Source organism: Schistocerca serialis, chromosome 12 (genome assembly GCF_023864345.2).
Source record: "Schistocerca serialis cubense isolate TAMUIC-IGC-003099 chromosome 12, iqSchSeri2.2, whole genome shotgun sequence".
Taxonomy (NCBI): Eukaryota; Metazoa; Arthropoda; class Insecta; order Orthoptera; family Acrididae; genus Schistocerca; species Schistocerca serialis.
Genome location: NC_064649.1, coordinates 166,751,450 through 166,771,154, shown reverse-complemented (window position 1 = coordinate 166,771,154; position 19,705 = coordinate 166,751,450). Strand labels below are relative to the sequence as shown.

Below are 19,705 nucleotides of genomic sequence, written 5' to 3'. Positions count from 1 at the left end.
TTGCTTGGATGCAATGAATTAGAAGTTACCTGTAAGTATCTTTCCATTTCATAAAAAAACGTTAAGGAACTATAATGTTGATGTAACCATAACCTATGTGTAAAAATGGACAAATCATGTAATATTTCAGGTCACCCACTGAAGATGCCTTGCAAAAAAGGTGAAATGTGTCTGGGTGCATAAATAAAAATAAAAATTTTGATGTACAGCACGCAAAAAAAGCATTTTCTTTGAAATAACTGCAATTTATATACAGCTGCTGCAAAAATGGCCACTACAAGAAAAGTGTTAACTAAAGTAGGATTTTCACTCTCCCAACAATCTGACATTATGCCAATTAACTGCACCAGGAAGACGAAAAGTGGATCCATAAAAATTAGTCGTTCAGAAAAATTCTCCTCTTCCATGTTTTCTGGAAATGCAGTTCAAAATTTGTACCTTTTGGTAGGGTCGTCAGAATACAATGCTTACAAAAACTGTTGTGTGTACAAATTATGATGCAGACGGTGTTTCATAACTTACCATACATTTGGTTGAGGGGTTTTAAGTGTACAGTTTGCCCATTCATACATTTTCTAACCTTCCATTAGTTGCCCGAATATGTCCAACAATTTTACTCTTACGTGCAAGGATGACCCATGCTTTTATGTTTACAGAGCTGACATTTATTGTGATTTTTTTTACAGCACTCAAGTTTATGATGAGGAATCTCTTTTTCAAATTGTCAGCAAAATACATGTTTCACATTAACAATGGACTAATTTCAATAACTGCAGAGCACGGTTGTTCCTGTGATGTCGAAATTTCCTACAAACTAGGAACTATGCCACTGCAGATTTGATTTAAAGTCTACGTGAACTGTTCAAAACCTTAACCTTTCTCTGTCTAGGAACACTGGCATTGCATCTGCATCTTTTGCAGTTTGAGAGAAGTTAATCCTAGAAATAATCTGCTCCTTTTTGAATCTGTATTTCAGCACTTAGTCAATAGAGAGAGCATTGTCATTCTTTGGAATGACTGCTGTGTCTCAGACAAGAACTGGTATGCCACAATCTGTGCGTGGGAAATGCCTACACTAGTACTGGAGGATTTCTGACACTATACTGGAGGTGCTAGCATTTCCTAAAATACAGCAACTATGGTAACATGCCAACCGTGTCCACTGTCAAAATACACAAGTATTTATCTAAAAATTTAATTAAATTCTGTGTGTTCAATTTACAATTGTGAGGATACGAATGACGTGCATTTGTGCTGGCGTGATGGCACGAACAAATGTGTGCGCGACTATATTTTTCTTATTTTTTGTCTAAGTGTGCATTTATTTTACGGAGATATTACTGTATCGTGTGTCAACCAGCATTATTAACCAGTTCTGCAAATACACATTGTCACTGAACATTGTTTATGAAAAGTGCTTTACTGAATTTGGTTTCGTTATGCAGGGTTATTCGAAAAGATAGACCCAATACAGTTCATTTGCATTTCACAACATATAAGTGGGACATGAACAGTCTACACACTAAAGGTAAGAGGAAGGTCCAGGGTTATCTTCTGTTAACCACTAGTTGCTACGGTGGCGACAGCTGTGTAAACGGACACTAGGGTACTTGTGCCAATAGTCTGCCATGATTAAGATGGTTACTATGACTGACACACACACACACACACACACACACACACACACACACAGAGACAGAAGTGTCTGGCTTCAGCAGCCAGGGACTGTGATCGCAATGCACGCGGATGTGTGTGTGTGTGTGTGTGTGTGTGTGTGTGTGTGTGTGTGTGTGTGTGCGCGCGCGCGCGCGCTCTGTATTTGACAAAGGCCTTGTTGGCCAAAATCTCACTTTCTGATAAGCTTTTTGTTGTGCCTATCTGCAACTCTGCATCTCCACTTTACGGTAAGTAGTAACCATCTTTTTCATAATACTATCGTGGAAAAAAGTTTAAGGGCCATTCTTTTTTGCGGAAAGCACTTAATGAAATAATAAAGCTGGACATATTAAAACAATGGCTTTTTCCTCGAACAGGAAGGAGCTCTGGCCCACTGACACAGTCACGTAAATCAATCCCTTCCTCAGCAATGGCTAGGTTAACGGGAAATCTAGACTCGGTTCTACACTTGTGGCCACCGAGGTATCTCCATCTCGTGCCCTATAACTTTCTTGTGGGGCTATGTTAAGCAGGCCGTTTATGCCCCACTTCTACCAACAACAATGATCGGTCAGCAGAACTGTGTCACTGCGTTGTGAACTCCGAAACACAAAATGTGCTGCTTCACATGTGGGACGAGTCTGGCTTCCACTCAGATGCTTGCAGTGCAGCAAAGGGAGGAAACACTGAACATTTATAACCTGCATTTGAAAAACAACTTCGAAACTTCCTCCTTTCATTAGTATGCACGCAGTTCGTGTACAATTTATGATTCGTGAAATACAAATCAAATTGGTCCATCTTTTTGAATAACCCAGTATTCACATTTTGTGTGCATTTTTCACAGGCAACATCAGCAATGTACGGAAAGTACGGATTGCTACATTAAGTTGCAGACAGGCGCAATTAAAAAGCTCTTACACATTAGCCTTCATCAGAAAAAGGCAGAGAAAATACATACCATTCATTTGCACGAGCAAACACAGGTCAGGTACAAGTCACCGCCAACTCCGACAGCTCGGATTTGAATGCAAGTGTCACATGGGAATAATGCAGATATCTGGAAGGGGCAGGGATGGAAAAGGGATAGCAGTGAACGAGTGGGGGAGAGGGAAGCACCGTCTCGGGGAATACGCACAGACTAGACTGCCGACAGGCGCAGCGTCAGGAAGTTGTGGGGCAGCGAGGAGGGGAAAATGGAGCTAAAAAGAACAGAAGCGAGGAAAGATGGGGGGTGTGTTGGCAGAGGGTGGCACACAAAAAGGACGGGAGATGAGAACAGGGGGGAGGTTGTGGGACAGAGGAGGTGGAAACTGCTGGGAAGAGGTGGTGGGAACAGTATGTTACCACAGGTTGAGTCCGGGATAGTTTCAGGAGCAGAGAATGTGTTGTAAGGGTAATTCACACACGTGCAGTTCAGGAAAGCTGGCGGTGGAGGGAAGGATCCAGACGGCTAGAGAACTGAAACAGCCATCGAAATCAAATTGTTATATTCAGCTGCACATTGTGCGACAGGACTGTCAACTTAGCTCTGTCAGTTTGGCAGTGGCTGCTCATCTTGACAAACAGCTGGTGGGTAGTCGTACCAATTTAAAAAAAACTGTGCAATGATTGCAGCAGAGCTGGTAAATGACACGGCTGCGCTCACAGGTGACCCAGTCCCTGACGTGGTAGGATAAACCTGTGGCAGGACTGGAGTAGGGAGCGCCGGTTGGGTGGACGGGGCAGATCTCGCACTCGAGTCTTTCAGAGGGATATAATCCTTGAGGCAAAGGGTTGGCTTTGGAAGTGGCATAGGGACAGATTAGGATGACGTGGAAATTGGGTGAATAGGTAACCGTAGCCCTGGCAAAGGATTTGGTCGAGTCTTTCCGGACTGGGTCGGTACTGGGTGACGAAGGGGCCACTCCTGTATGCCCGATTCTTGGGGGCTGTGGGAGGATTGGAGGTGTGAGGCAAATGGCACAGGAGATCTGTTTGTGGACTAGATCTCGGGGATAGCGCCCGTGTACGAAGGCCGGTGATCCCCTCGGCGTACTGGGCGAGGGAGTTCTTGTCACCGCAAATACACCGTCCCCAGGTGGACGGGAAGTACGGGACGCTTTTTTCTGTTCGGAAGGACGGCAGCTGTCGAAATGCTAGTACTGTCGGTGGTCGGTGGGTTTAATGTGAACGGAGGTGCAGAGGAGGAGGTCAATGTCCAGGAGGACGGCAGTCGGAGCTGAAGGTGACCGTGTGAAGTGGACGGGAGAGAACGTGTTCAGGTCGCAAAGGAATGACGACAGGGTGTCTCGGCCCCTAGTCCAGATCACGAACCCGAACCGTATGAGCGGTTTGGCATTACGGAAGGCTAGGAAGGTCTTTCCTCTAGACGGTCCGTAAACAGGTCGGCACAGGGGAGTGCACTGCGGGTGCCAATTCTCCACTCCCGAAATTATCCCTGCCTCGACATACGGTAACACACAACCTCCACCCGACAGTTTCCGCTCTCTCTGTGCATCATCTCCTCACTATTCTCATCTCCCACCCTCTTTGTGTACTGCCGTCTGCCGACACATCTGCCCACCTTTCCCCACTCTTCTTCTCCTGCACCTCCCCACCCCACAACCACCTGTCGACACTCTACTCCCTGCACACTCCGTCGGACAGCATCCCTCTGTGCCCCCCACACGTACATTGCCGCCCCTCCTCATTCCCCGCCACCTCCAGAATGCTGCTTCCTTGTGACAGTTTCACTTCTCTGTGACAGCCGTATTCAGGTCTGAGCTGCAGGAGCTGGCGGCCACGTGTGCGTGGGGTGTGCTCGCTTGTGCAAATGAATGGTGCGTGTTCTTCTTTCTTTTTCTGACAAAGGCTGTGGCTAAAAGCTCATGTGTAAGTGTCTTTTAATTGCACCTTTCTGCAATTTAACGTCTCATCTTTACGGTAAGTAGAAATCTATCCTTTCCTTACAGTCCTGATATTCCAACCTGGAGTTTCCATTATTTCACAGGGAACAATTTTACGAAATATTTTGTCTTTTATGTAATACGTAACAAAGAAACAATGATGTCCAGGCCAAAACACATTCCTCATAATGGTTAATTGTGAACTGCATAAAAGCTGAACTTCAGTTTACTGAATTTTGACACACAAATGGTGGGCACAACATTCACACGGTTGCTCCTTCATTTGCGAGCTACAGGAGAGAGCCATTTTTGGCAACTGTCTTGCAACAAAGTTACGTAGTACCTTTAAGTTACTAAAGTATCTGTCCCACAACAAGTTCGCATAGCAGCACGTACAGGTTCTTCACACACGAGTTGCAAAGTTTCTCGTAGTGTTACTACTGTCTCTTTGGGTGACAATGAGGAGCAAAAAATGGAAGGGGAGAGACCTGATGGTAGAATATTACTGATGTAAATAGAAGAAAGGCCCAGAATAGTGCCCTGTGAGATGTTTGTGTGAGAAATGTCCTGCTCTATAGACACTCTCTATGTAATCAATCAATCAATCAATCAGTGAATAGCAGCATTTGTTAAATTATAAGTTCCCATTTTGAAATGACTTGAGTGGGGCCAAATTGGACACATTCTGCCTGTTAACTTCACTATGAAACATCATCTACAGATTAATGTTCAACAATAACTGAGGAATCCAAAATCTGGAGGCAAAACAGATCTGCTGGGTACTGCTGTATCACACAGAACTGAACTGGGTCAACCATTAAACACAATGGCTCAACCGATAGCACGATCAGTTAAGAGCAGTGGTAACTACAGTATTTTCCCAACATTTTTAACCACTTCTGTCAAATTTCCTATGTTCATGCTGTTAATTCACATTATGTTTGGCATTAACATATTTATGATTTTCCTGCCATTTACACTTTTTGAAAAATGTTTGTGTACAAAAAAACTGAAATAATTGCTGTAAAATGACACTGGGTGTCAAGTAGTGTTTATAAACTTTACGTCGTTTAAGTTTCTTGATGCTGGGGCACTCTACTACACAACACATCTGTAGCAGTAAACTGGTAACAATTCGTGCCGTATCTCCAGCTCTGCCAAGCTCTGCTCAGCGTGTTGCCCAATGGCAGTAATGAGCTATGCTCAAGTAAAGATATTGTGAGCAATTACAACCATTTCCAATCTTCCTACTGTGCACGAGCAGCTTTGTTAATGTCGTTATCGTCGTGACCCCTCTGTCGAGTCATATTTAGCACGTTTCGTCGTTTGGCCACTTGTAATGCTAGTTGACAGCTTTCATCACTCACAGCTTCAAATGTTTTTGGTTTAAACACAGCTGCTTAGCAAGATGTGTTTCAAGAATTTATTCTTGCTGTCAACTGCAATATTTATATAAATATTTTTTTGGATGTTTCACAAACAAACAAACAATGAAAGTGATAGTTTGCGTGTGTTTGTTTTCCACATAACTGAGGAGTCACAGTACCTAATAACATCAAAAAGATGACCATAGTCCAAGAGATGCAGAAGAATACATATCCAAACATACTCTGGACAACAACAACAAATTCTCGAAACGTGTTGTGCTAACCGTGAAAATATACATAACTGGTGCAGTGTTACAAATTTTTAATTCAACTTCCCAGACAGTTACAGTTACATCAGCAATTTTCATCAGATAAACTTTTATTAGATAAATAAACAAGTCTCTGACATATTTTGATGCCTACTGTGTACATATATCATATGTACAGGGAGTTTCACAAGTGATGGTCAATAATTCACACATGTAAACTACTTGCCAAAAGTAGCTAAAAAGTTCCAATAAACACAGGTCCACATATCAACTGTTGCCAAGGTATCGTATTAATTCGAGTTGGGAATCAACTATAAATACCCCAAATATCGCGACATTTACGTCGGTATTCGAGGTTTGGGATCGACTATCTGTTTGTTTACGCGTGTGCAGCTACTTCCCTTTCCCCGCTTACATTTAGTCGGTTACGTCAGCATGTTAGAGAAACCGGGAGTTTCTCACACTGTGTACGAAAAGGTTGACCTGATCCCTAACACCTGATGTTGAGGAAAGTGTGTTACACATTGTTCACAGACATCAGACAACTTCAACACAGAGGATTGCTACGAAAAAGCGAGTCCCGAGTCACAGCAGTGTGTGGCGGATTTTACATCGGCAAGTACTCTATCCGTATCAGCTCCGATGAATGCAAGCACTCAATAATACAGACTTCCCTCCTAGAGAGAATTTCTGCCAAAATGGATGGAACACTAGTGTACCCTGAATCTCCTGTTGGTAAACAGTATTCTGCTCACAGGTGAGGCTGGATTTACCTGTGATGGTATTTTTTAACTACCATAACAGTCACATTTGTTCCAATGTAATTCCTAATGCGACACACGTATCATAATATCAGCAGCGTTTTTCGTTGAATGTCTGGGCAGGAATGCTCACAGACTGCATAATTGGACCACACTTCCTACCACAGAGACTAACCGGATAGTAGCACATGCGATTTTTGCCCACTGTACTTCCGGATGTACATGATGATTTTGCACTGAACGAATACTTGAACATGTGATTCACGCATGACACTACTCCAGCACATTTGTATTTATGAGTGCGCCAGCTTCTAACTCAGATTACTGTCAACACTGGTGTCGTGGTCTCCAAGGTCTCCAGATTTAAATCCTACAGATTTCTGTGTGGGGGGTCAACTCCCTTCAGGAATTACACTTGCAGACTGAAGCAGCCTCCCAGCATTTAAGGAATTCCCCCGGTCTGCCTGAGAGGATTTGCAACTCATTTCAGAGACAAGTTCAATGTTGTATTCAGACACATGGGCAACATTTCGAACACCTATTTTAACATTTAGTGATGGCACGTGTTCCTAGACACTGACGAACCACAACAGAAAATGTGTTGTGTCTCACCAACGGTTGATTTGTGAACCTATGTTTAATGGAACTTTTTAGTTACTTGTAGTGGTTCCACCGGCTTTATTTATTTTGTCGGTTGTCGTCGTCGGTGTCAACATATTGCGTTGCTACATTGGCTGAAAAATGGGGTTTGTAATTTGGACACTGACTACGGCAGATAATGTGGCCAACAGATGCACAGTTGCGTTTCACTGTCTTTTACTTTCACTTTTTCAATGCCTCATTAATAGTTAGCAGGTGAACCATCCACATACTGCTACAATAGATTCCTGTTGGAACATCTACTAGCAGTAAAAACCTAACCACATAATTCACAGCTCTTGAAGAATAAACAGGTACGTATGGAGCAGACACTGCCATTGTTTTTACACGTGGCCTAACTGTTTAACACTTATTACACGGTTAAGTTGAAGCATTTTGTTGTCCTAACCAGCACAGATTACTCGTCTGAAACTCAGCCATGGACTGACTGTCTCGTGACCAAAAATCGGGCCCTTATATATCATCACAACAATAGGTGCTGAACTACACATTGTTCAAAGTTTAATTTACAGAAATTACAATTAAAACTTACTTCATTCAATTAACTGAATACATTGAAAAATTGCGTCTTTATAACAGTTTCTTCTACTGAGGGTTAAGCCGAATTATTTGTTTAAATCATGAAATTAACAAATATAGTTTCACACACAATACTTTTGACAAAACTGTTAATTACTTTGGAATTATTTAAGAGCTGGCTTTGCTAACATGTTTTCGAAGAGAGCCAAATAGATATTTTAATTTTCCAAACATTTATAATTAGTGCAGAATTTATATTTGTTTAAATGTCAGCAGTATAATTTAAGTTACAAAGTAATTACTGATTTTGCCCTACAACAGAAGATACTAACTAGGCATAGCCAAAATAAATTAGAAAATCTATTACATACATAAATCTAAGCACAAAATTAGATCTGGTGTTATATTCTGTAAAACTGAGGCCCAACCTTTCTCTTTTATGAAAATGCAGATAATATTCACGAATGCTAAAGGTAAAGAATTAAAAGTAACAAAACAAATTTAAGGAGGCAGATGGTAAAACAAGAGGGGAATTAAAAATATTCCAGCTTGCTTTTGGCCTTTCCATGTGTGAATTATTGACCATCACTTCTGCAACACACTGTATAGTGTGAAAATGGAAGGGGCGATCCTATACATAATTTTTACCGCCTCAAACATTTTTTCCCACATTGTACATTTTCCTGAACTTTACACCATTTTCTTAAAGTCCCTTGAAAAAAATGTAAAAGCAGCGTTTCACTGTATGGTGCCAAACATGAAGATGTTTGAAGAGGTGCAAAAGTTTAATAACCCAGAGTTTTCTTAAACATATTGTGGCAGTAATTAAATGTCTTCTTAACATTTTGTATCTAGTTGGTCACTCACTATGCATATATGAAAATATAATGTGCGGGTCAGTCCATGTCAAATCAACACAATTTTTAACAAAAATTTACCTTGACCTCTTATATTTTGATGATACTTGATATACCCAGTTTCCCTACATAATTATGAATGAAAATCATAATTTTTTTTTGTGATTTAATAAAAATATATTACGCCTCGAATTTTCAAATTTTCATTAAAAATTGCTACACCCTGGAATAGCAAATTGTCGTTTTCTCAGGAACCAGATGAGACACAGACCTGGAAAATGTGTCATTTTAAAGCTCTTTAGACAGGTCTTCATTTGGCATGCAACAGGGTGGTGTTGAAAACTTAAATTTAAAAAAAATTAGATTTTAATTTTCTAAAAAAGCCATATTTTTAAAATTTTGAAAAATAACAAAATTTCCGTGCACCTCAGGAAGCTTCATTTTGAATCATCTTGGGATCAGATCATACAAGGAGTAATCTACTACATTAACACATGCATGGATCACATCAGGTGAGACATGACACCATACTGCAAAATGTGCAAAACTTTGTGGCATCCTATGTGAACAGTAGCTCATACTGTTACTGCAGAATGTCAGAGTTGTTCATGAGTACCTACATTTGCCTTTCGGATACACATTTCTTTTAAATCTCTGTCTGGAATTTAAAAGTATATGAGGTGACTTCAGACATAAATTGACTTTCTTTTTTTTTAATTCTATTTTCTTCCTATTTGATTTTAGCAATTTTCAACACATATTACGGAAGTCCATCATTAGCAAAAAGTGGTACGGATTCAGATAATGCTGCTATGGACACGCTCTCTTCATTCTGTGCTGAGTGCTGCTTCTGTTATACAGCTCACCTGTGCTGAGAGAAGGCGTCCCGGCCACTGTGAAATGTTTGTTGTCTGATTTCGCAGGAACTAACTGGAGAAAAAATTCGATTTTTGCACATCTTACAATTTGACATCTTTGCCCAATAAAGGACTAAATTTGTTTCTTTTATTCCTCATTGTTACTGTGCAGTATGAAACTAAGTAAAGCATTGAACAAAATTTTTTAAGAATTTGCTAAGATAAAATTGCATTGCGTCGATTTTGCATATAGTCAATTTTAGCTAATACAATGCAGGAAATAAACTCTAGACAAGACATCTAAATTTTATTTAAAATTGGAAGCAGAATGATACCTCACTTTGCTCTCGAGATTTTGGTTTTTATATCAGACAGAGAGTCATGCATGGTGCCTATCAGGAATCATACGATCATAAAAACTGTCATATTTCATAAATGGTTCAAGGTACTGAAACAATGTTTTTTTTTTTTTTTTTTTTTTTTTTTTTTTTTTTGGTGCAAATGATAAAATGATAGCGCAAAGAGACATGTACGTTGGTATGTTGTACGATAAACACCCAAAAATTTTTATATAGCAATATACGAAAATAGGTTATCCGCAGCAGAGAGAGGGTCAGCAGAATGGCACACATAAACACAATGGGAACACAGAAGCATCAATCTAGTTATACCATAGAAATAGCTCACTTTCCTAAATACGATAATTTGTGTCAACTAGCGTCAAGAGCGGCTCTATCTAAAAGTTCCGTGTCATAAATACACACTTTAGTACCTTTCTTGCTTTTATATGTTGTCAACACTGTCCGAAATCACCCCACACTATTCACAGTTTGGTAAAAACCATCTTCATTTTATAACTTTACATAAAAAAACTCAACATACTTGTATAGCAATTGTCTTCATGCCGTAGGCTACGATCACTTTGACAACTGCAGTTTTAATACTTTTTCACTGGTTGAAACTACAGAAAGTTCCCACTTGATGATGCTGCGTGAACTTTCAACAGAGAGACTGCTCCTCAGACATTTACCTAGGTAAACATTCAACACAAAATAAAAGTCACAGAATGCAGCAAATACAACCTCATGCTTAACTGCAGGAAAGAGCAAATAAACCATACTGTCTGAGATCACTGCAGTGTCTGAAATCACCCCGTTTGATGAAGTAGAATTAAGGAACGACTGGGCCCCTATTTCGGTTATGTCATGTATCGACTCTGTCCAGAATACTTCGTGTCCACTGTCCTGTTTTTCCCTTGCTGCCAAAGCCAGCAATCTACCAACTGTTGTATCGTAATTGCTCGGTGAGGATAAATGTTGCAAGTTGTGATGGCTATGCCGATCATGGATTACGTGAGTATTTCCTCTCTCACGTCTCGGCTCTCTGCAACAGCCTAAGTGAAGTGCACCACCAACCACAGTGCAAGCAGTCTCAAGAATGTAGAATAAAGGTCCACCTTGCTAGGAATAAACGTAAATTTAGGGAGTTTTTCACATTGATCTTATGGATTTTTTACAGGGGCTATGAATTTATGCCATAAAATAAAGAATAAAACATAAAATTGAGGAACATAAAATTCAACTTCCACTGTAGTTATTTAATTTTTTTTTCCAAATTCCAGATGTTGCTGGTTTAAGACATTACGATAACAAGATGAGGAAAACTGACAGATGTGTAACTTTACATTGCTTCAATCCTTTGAGAACAGTGAACCATATCTGCCAAACAAAATGCCAAACAAAAGACATGGATGTATACACTTTTTCCTGAAATGCCAAAAATTGCAAAAATTTGTGACAGCTATAGAAAACAAACTTGGTATACTGTAGATCAGGCTGTTCCAGGTCGTCGGCTCCGTTGCGAGCCGCGGAGCGCTCCCTGCTCCAGGGAGCCGTGTTGCTCGCTGTGACCATTCAAATGGGCCGGCACGTGGCACGGCTGGCTGAGGCAGGCGGCAAGGCAAGCGTTCTGATGTGCCAGCTGCGTCTTACAAGATCGACAACGTCATACTTTAGCTGCTAAGACGTGGTGACATGCTACACCAGGAAATACGATGTTCAGGAAATAAATAAAGACTACAAGCCCAGCATGTGCGGTGCTTTCGTCAAGCGCTAGCGAAAATGCAACAAAGCTCTGCGCCTTTTTCGTGAGCTGTGTCTCTAAATCCACTGCCATGTCCAGGATTCAACGAGACATTGTTTGCTTTGACAAGCAAACCCCTTCAATTGCATGCACCTCCCTTGGAAACAAACATTCTACAACTGCTACCATTCACAATTTTACAAGTGATCCCACCGAAAACGCCTTGCCACTTGTCGCAATGATGTGAGCGACCCTGTAGCTTGCTTGAATTGCAGATTCAGTAGTGTTTTCTCCGCTCTCGTTCACCTGAAAATTATAAACGCATTACAGAACACAAATTATGTTGCTTGTTTTGATACCCTCCGTATTACGAAACCGTTTTGAAACTTACGTCTCCTGGTATGTCATTCTTAAGCCTGGCTACCAGTTCTCTGCGTGCAACGCCTTCTAACTGATCGTAGTCCGCTGCGTGAAGACGAGTATAATGTCATTGTATATTGTACCTCTTCGCAGAATTAAATACTTTATGACATACAAGACACTGCAGACGACCATCCCTCACAGTGAATAGAAAGGTATTCCCCAATAGAGGTACAGGGCTCCCGCGGCTAGTCATAGCTGTCATTGAACACGGATTATTGCGTCAGTTGCGGCTGCATGCAGCCAGGGGGCAGTGAGTACGCTTTCCCCCTTCACGCTGGCTCCGAGCTGCGGCAGTGAGCGCTCCGGAGCGCTCTGGCTCCATGGAGCTCGGTTGGAACAGCCTGCTGTAGATCCTATAGATATCCTGACAATAATATGGGGTCAGACTCCAACAAAAATGAAATTTTTACTTCTCAGGCACAAGTTTTGCAGTCCCTTAACATTTGTCTTTGAGAGTTAGGAGTGTCTCCTGTAAATACAGAAAAGATAGGATCTAAGAGATATTCTGCAGGAAAGAGAAAAAGACTCAATTCCCCTATGATAAGAAGTCTTTTTGTCAACAGAGTCTTCTGAAAGCGACACTGATGTGTCAGAAAATGCAGTTTTAAATATGTGAAAACCAACTTCACAAATTTAAGCAGCAGAAAAAAGAAAATCATCATTTCAACATGCCTGCTTAAATCATGGATTTTGGTGCCCCAAACTACATGGTTCGGCAAGCAAAGCAGTTATTGAAGGCATTTTGAAAATCCAGATCAAAAACCAAGGAAAAGTCTGTAAGTAGAAACTGTCCACACCATTCAGTCATTTTGCGAAAGTTACGATATAAGCAGAGCCATGCCTGAACAGTGGTGGTCAAAAAATTAAAGTTTCAAAGAGACTTGGTCTTTGTGATTTAAAAAAGGCATACACAGTGTTTAAAGAAAATATTGCTAATATGCATGTTATTTTTTTCCAAATTTGCAGAGTAGAGGCCATTTACCACAATTTAACAATGGAAAATCCAGGACGAAATATAAAAATATTGTGAAAAGTAAAGTTGCTATTCACCATATAGCGGAGACGCTGAGATGCAGATAGGCACAACAAAAAGACTGGCACAAATACAGTTTTCGGTCAGAAGGCCTTCGTCAGAATTATGCGTCAAACATACACACGTGACTGCAGTCTCAGGCAACTGAGGCCGCACTGCGAGCAGGAGCAGTGGTGCACGATGGGAGTGGCAACTGAGTGGGGGGGTACGGAGGAGGCTGGAGCGGGGAGGTGGAGGCATAGTGGAGTAGGCGTGGTGGACAGTGACACGCTGTCGGAAAGCGCAGAGGGACGAGGTGGAATGAGGGTAGGGCACCTACGTGCAGTTAGGAGGTTAGACAGAGGGAGCGGAGAGGTGGCGGGCAGGGGGGATAACGGAAAAGGAGAGAAGTAAACACACTGCACGTGATCGAGGAACGAGGGCTGCGAAGTGCTGGAATGGGAACAGACAAGGGGCCGGATGCAAGAGGACAATGACTAATGGAGATTTCAGCCAGGAGGGTTACGAAAATGTTGGATATATTGCTGGAAAAGTTCCCTCCTGTGTAATTCAGAAAAGCTGGTGTTGGTGGGAAGAATCCAAATGACACAGGCTCTGAATCAGTCAATGAAATGGAGGATACCATGTTTGGCAGCGTGTTCAGCAACAGGGTGGTTCACTTGGTTCTTGGCCAGTTTTTCAGTGGCCATTCATGGGGACAGACAGCTTGTTGATTGTCACGGCCACATAGAATACGGCACAGTGGCTGCAGCTTAGCTTGTAGATCATATGACTGGTTTCACAGGTTGATGGGATAGGTGGTGTTTGTCACCAGACTGGAGTTGGTGGTGGTAGGAAGATGTCTAGGACAGGTCTCGCATATAGTTCTATTACAGGGGTACGAGCCTCGAGGTAAGGGGTCGGGAGCGGGGATCGTTTAGCGACAGACAAGTATATTGCGTAGATTCGGTGGATGGCGGCATACCACTGAGGGAGGGGGGGGGGGGAAGGATAGTGGGCAGCACATTTTTCATTTCAGGGCACGATGAGAGGTAGTCAAAACCCTGGCGGAGAATGTCCTCCGGAACCTCAACCTGGTCCTACTGAATCCGACAAGCCACCTTCCTACATGTTGACCTCCACCTCTACATCAGTACACCTCAAAGATGGCTACATCAGTACCTCCGTCCATATCAAACCTACTAACCACCAACAATACCTCCACTTTGACAGCTGCCACCCATTGCAAGCCAAGAAGTCCCTTCCATACAGCCCAGCCACCCGTGGTCGTCACATCTGCAGTGACAAGCAGTCCCTCTCGAAATATACTGAGGGTCTCACTGAAGCCTTCACTGACCTAATTATCCTCTCAACCTTGTACAAAAACAAATCTCCCGTGCCTCATCTTTCCAGTCTCCCACCACCTCCCGGCCACAGAGCATTCCACTTGTAACTCAGTACCACCCAGGACTGGAGCAACTGAAATACATTCTCCGCCAGGGTTTTGGCTACCTCTCGTCATGCCCTGGAATGAGAAATGTCCTACCCACCATCCTTCCCACCCCTCCCACACTGGCATTCCACCGTCCGTCCACCGAACCTACACAATATACTTGTCCGTCCCCACACAATCCCTGCTCCCAACCCCTTACCTCGAGGCTCGTACCCATGTAATAAACCTAGATGCAAGACCTGTCCTATACATCCTCCCACCACCACCCACTCCAGTCCGGTCACTAACATCATCTATCCCATCAAAGGCATGGCTACCTGTGAAATCAGTCACGTGATCTACAAGCTAAGCTGCAACCACTGTGCTGTATTCTACGTGGCCATGACAATGAACAAGCTGTCTGTCTGCACGAACGGCCACCGACAAACTGTCGCCAAGAAACAAGTGGACCACCCTGTTGCAGAACAGGCTACCAAACGTGACATCGTCCATTTAAATGGATGCTTCAGAGCCTGTGCTGTTTGTATCCTTCCCACCAGCTTCTCTGAAGCGTGCAGGTGGGAACTTTTTCTGCAGTATATCCTACATTCCCGTAACTCTCCCGGCCTCAACCTTCGTTAGTCATTGTCCTCTCCCATCCAGCCCCTCCTTGTTCCCATTCCAGCTTCACACAGCCCTCATTCTTCCATTGCACACAGTCTTTTTACTTCTCTCCTTTTCTGCTATCCCCCCCCCCCCTCCCCCCTTTCACCGCTCCCTCTGTCTAACCTCCCAACTGCACACGGCTGCCCTACCCTCTTTCCACCTCGTCCCTCTGTGCTCCCCAAAAGCACGTCACTGTCTGCCACGCCTACCTTACTATCCCTCCCCCTTCCCCACCCCAGCCTCCGCCTTACCCCCACCCAGTTGCCACACCCATCACACACCGGTGCTGCTGCTCGCAATGTGGCTTCAGTTGCCCCGAGACTGCAGTCACGTGTGTGCGAGTTGCGTTGGCGCGAGTGTGTACACGTGTGTTTGCCGTGTAAGTCTGACGAAGGCTTTCTGGCTGAAAGCTATATTTGTGACAGTCATTTTGTTGTGCCTATCTGCAACTCAGCATCTCCGCTATTTGGTGAGTAGCAGCTTTCCTTTTCACAGTATTGTTACATTCACCAAAATTTGAAACTTGTGACTGAAAATGCACGTTTGAACTCACGAACAAGTGGAGAAATGCAGACATATTAACACATTCTTGCAAAGATTCTGTGCAATCTACCATCAATAGTTTGTCAGTTGGGAGACTGTAATTCATGCTCTGGGAGTAAGGAAATCGAGACCATACTTCAGAAAGCATTTGAACAAAAGCTGATACACAATGTCGCCTTCCGACAGTGGATTCTGTGAACGAGTGTAAATTGGAAACATTACAAAAATCGACAACAGTGTTCATCAAATTATTTTGCAATAAGCCGTCTATGTTAGTTTTTTTGCAATAAAGTCATGACAAACCAAGTTCATTTATGAAACACATTAGAGAAAGTCTACAAGATTCACAGTTTGCTGTGTATGTGATTTTTTCAGAGAACTACTCATTTATGATGCAGGATGTGGTCCGGAGCATCACTGGACAAGTCAGCAAGTCACTGTTCACAAATTTGTTGTGTACTACAAAGGAGAAACAGAGCATCTCAGTTATGTTGTTATTTCAAACTATCTCGAACACAACACTGTGGCTCTCTACTGCTTCCAGAAAAAGCTCACTGTATTCTTGAGAAACCACTTTGAACCTAAAAAAAAAATTACCTCTTTTCTAATGGTGCTGCAGCTCAGTACAAAATCAAGAGAAACTTTTTAAAACTATTTTTCCATCAAGCTGATTTTGGGATAGAGGCTGAATGGCATTTTTCAGCAACAGCTCGTGGAAAAGTGCCTTGCGATGGAGTTGGTGGCAGAGTGAAGAGGTTGGCAGCACGAAAAAGTTTGAAACATCTGTACCACAATCAAATTCTTCCACCTCCGCAGCTTTTCAATTGGGCAGTGGAAAACATCTCTGGAGTAAATTTTACATTTGTAACTCAGGACGAATACACAGAGGTAGCCAAATTTCTAAACAATCGCTTCAGCAAAGCATCAATTCCAGGGACTCAAATGTCTCATACATTCACTCCAATGGCAAAAATCTTTGTCAAGATATTCTCATATGCTCAAAGTTCATTACAACAGTTGACCACCAAACCCGAAGAAACACTGTCGCTGACAGGTGTAAATCGATACATAATACAGTGTGTAACAAGGACAAGTAGTGGCTTGCATACATTTTGGGGGAAAGATGAAGAAGAAGATGAACTAAAGGTGATGTTTCTTCATCCATGTGGTCCATCTCCTCCTCCTGCATACCTGGAGAAGCCATATGTTATGTCGATTCGTGTGGTGGATTTTCTATGTAAAGTGAACCCAATGACTCCAACACACTGAATATACACATTGTCTGAACATGACATGCTCAAAACCAACAGAGGCTTCACCGTTAATTCCAACTTGTTACACATTGTGACTGACACAGCTGTTCGTACATTTCATCTTGTAAGTAAACTTTTTAAAATTAATTTGGTGATTTGTTAATGTAGAATTTCTATGGAAGTCTTTTTCCACACAACACATGGAACTTGAAAATTCTGCAACATGTGATCCCATGATGATCTCAAAACGAAACTTTCAGAGCTGTAAGAGTAGAGTGCAAGGAAATTTTGTGATTTTTTTCAAAATTTTAAAACTGTGTCTTTTTTAGGATATTATTGTTTATTTAAATTAAAAAATAATAATTTTTAAACTCCATCATGTCGCATACCAAACAAAAGCCTATATAAAGAGTTTTACAGTGATAAATTTTGCAGGTCTGAATCTCACCTAGTTCTGGACAAAATGGCAATTTACTACTCTAGGATGTAGCAATTTTTAACAAAAATTTTAAAATTCGAGGCTTAATATTTTTTAATTAAATTATGAAAAAAAGTCTTTTATCGTTTTCATTCATTAAGATGTGGGGACACTAGGTATGCCCAGTTTCATCAAAATCTAAGAACATCAAATTTAATCAGTTTATTGATTGGATATGGAATGACCCATAACCACTATCCCCTTGTTGCAACAAGAAAGCCACAGCTTGTATTATGTAAGAGTTAAAATACTGAATACTCGAGAAGCACTCATCAACCAAGAGTTCACATCTTCATACGTGAGACCACCAAATGAGGAGAGGTAATAACACTCACCTTGTCCCACCCATCGTCCACTTTATGCGTATCGACTTGAGGGTATTACTCTTGGCATTCAGAAAATACCTCAATTCGTCAATATTCGCAAACGACCGTCCAAAGTCCATCTCAGCCAGTTGTGGGCATCCGTCAGCCAAAGGTCGCAGCAGTACACAAGGTTGTGAGGCAGAAGTACCCTCTGTGCAGTCGTGGTCCAGACGCAGCACACGGAGGTTCCGTAGCCGTGACACTGCCTCTGAAAATTCCTCAGATCTCAGCAGATTGTCCGATATCCGCATCATCTGTAGACTGGAGCACCTCTCGACCAAGTTCTTCAGCATCTGCAAACCAAAAACTTCCTGTAGTATAGAAACACGTTCAAACAAACAAATGGGAAATCTCGAGAGGAGAGAAGCCCCATTACCAGTTGCCCAAATAGACGCTTTGTCTGTTCTGAAACTTACAAGCAATTTCCAGCAACAGAAGCTGCGCAGAAAAACTCTCACGTATCAAACAGCTTCAAACATCCGATTACTTTACAAATGAGTTACGACGTTAAATATTTGACGCTAAGCACGTAAGTGAGAAAATGTTTAGTTGAACTTTGTTGGAAGTCACTAAGTACTCTCATTATCAAACAGTATGAATACAGTCTGAGTAAATGGTATTCTATTTTAAGGAAGGCTAGCTTTTCACGCATCTCAATGCCGACAACTTTGTATCCCCGGAACTGTGTCGTACAATGAAATAATTTTGCAGGTACATTCATTCAGTGGGATATGTGGATACTGGCAGTTAAATGTGTTACGAATAGTGTTAGTAAAGGAGTAATAAATTAAAATTTCATGCTCGACGATGAAGTTTTACTGCACCACCAGTGAAAATGTGATGTGCTGTAAACTTTTTGCTTTGACTGTTTCGTGGTGGGTGTCAGTGAGAAGTAGATCCAAAAAGGTTTGAAATTATGTGTGAAGTTTGTCGGAAGTTACAGAGCACTCTCATTCCCAAATGGTGGATGAGTACAGTCTGAGTAATCTGCACGCCACGAGTTACACTGCCTCGAGAGACACAGTTTCTGACTATAATACTTGTAATACTGTGTTAAACCTTTAACACGAGATGCTGCCTCTCAATGAGCAGATTCTGACAGCATTTTAAATATGGTAAACAATATATGAAATTATGTAAATCAAATTTTTGCTGTATCTGAAGCTGCTAGACAGGCAATCTGCAAATGGTATTGTGCCAATAGTGATGCAGATATAACAGCACAGGTGCCCCTTTGGTATGCAGTACTATAGACTCCGTGGCAAAATCCACAAAGCACTCAGTATTTAATTCATATAAGGTACTAACATTTTCAAAATTACAGCAGACAAAAAACAATTCCATAGATACCTGTTGTTGTTGTTGTCTTCAGTCCTGAGACTGGTTTGATGCAGCTCTCCATGCTACTCTATCCTGTGCAAGCTGCTTCATCTCCCAGTACCTACTGCAACCTACATCCTTCTGAATCTGCTTGGTGTATTCATCTCTTGGTCTCCATCTACGATTTTTACCTCCACGCTGCCCTCCAATGTTAAATTGGTGATCCCTTGATGCCTCAGAACATGTCCTACCAATCGATCCCTTCTTTGAGTCAAGTTGTGCCACAAACTTCTCCTC

At 41.9% G+C, this 19,705-nt stretch overlaps 1 protein-coding gene across 4 annotated transcripts in view; it reads right to left on the bottom strand.

Moving 5' to 3' along the window:
- LOC126428312 (uncharacterized) overlaps nt 1-19,705 on the bottom strand; it is a 196,262-nt gene that overhangs the window by 134,565 nt on the left and 41,992 nt on the right. For all 4 annotated transcript variants that reach the window (XM_050090244.1, XM_050090245.1, XM_050090247.1 and 1 more), the window contains one exon: nt 18,059-18,381. In XM_050090244.1, the coding sequence (XP_049946201.1) occupies nt 18,059-18,381 (323 nt within the window). The remainder of the gene's footprint in view (nt 1-18,058; nt 18,382-19,705) is intronic.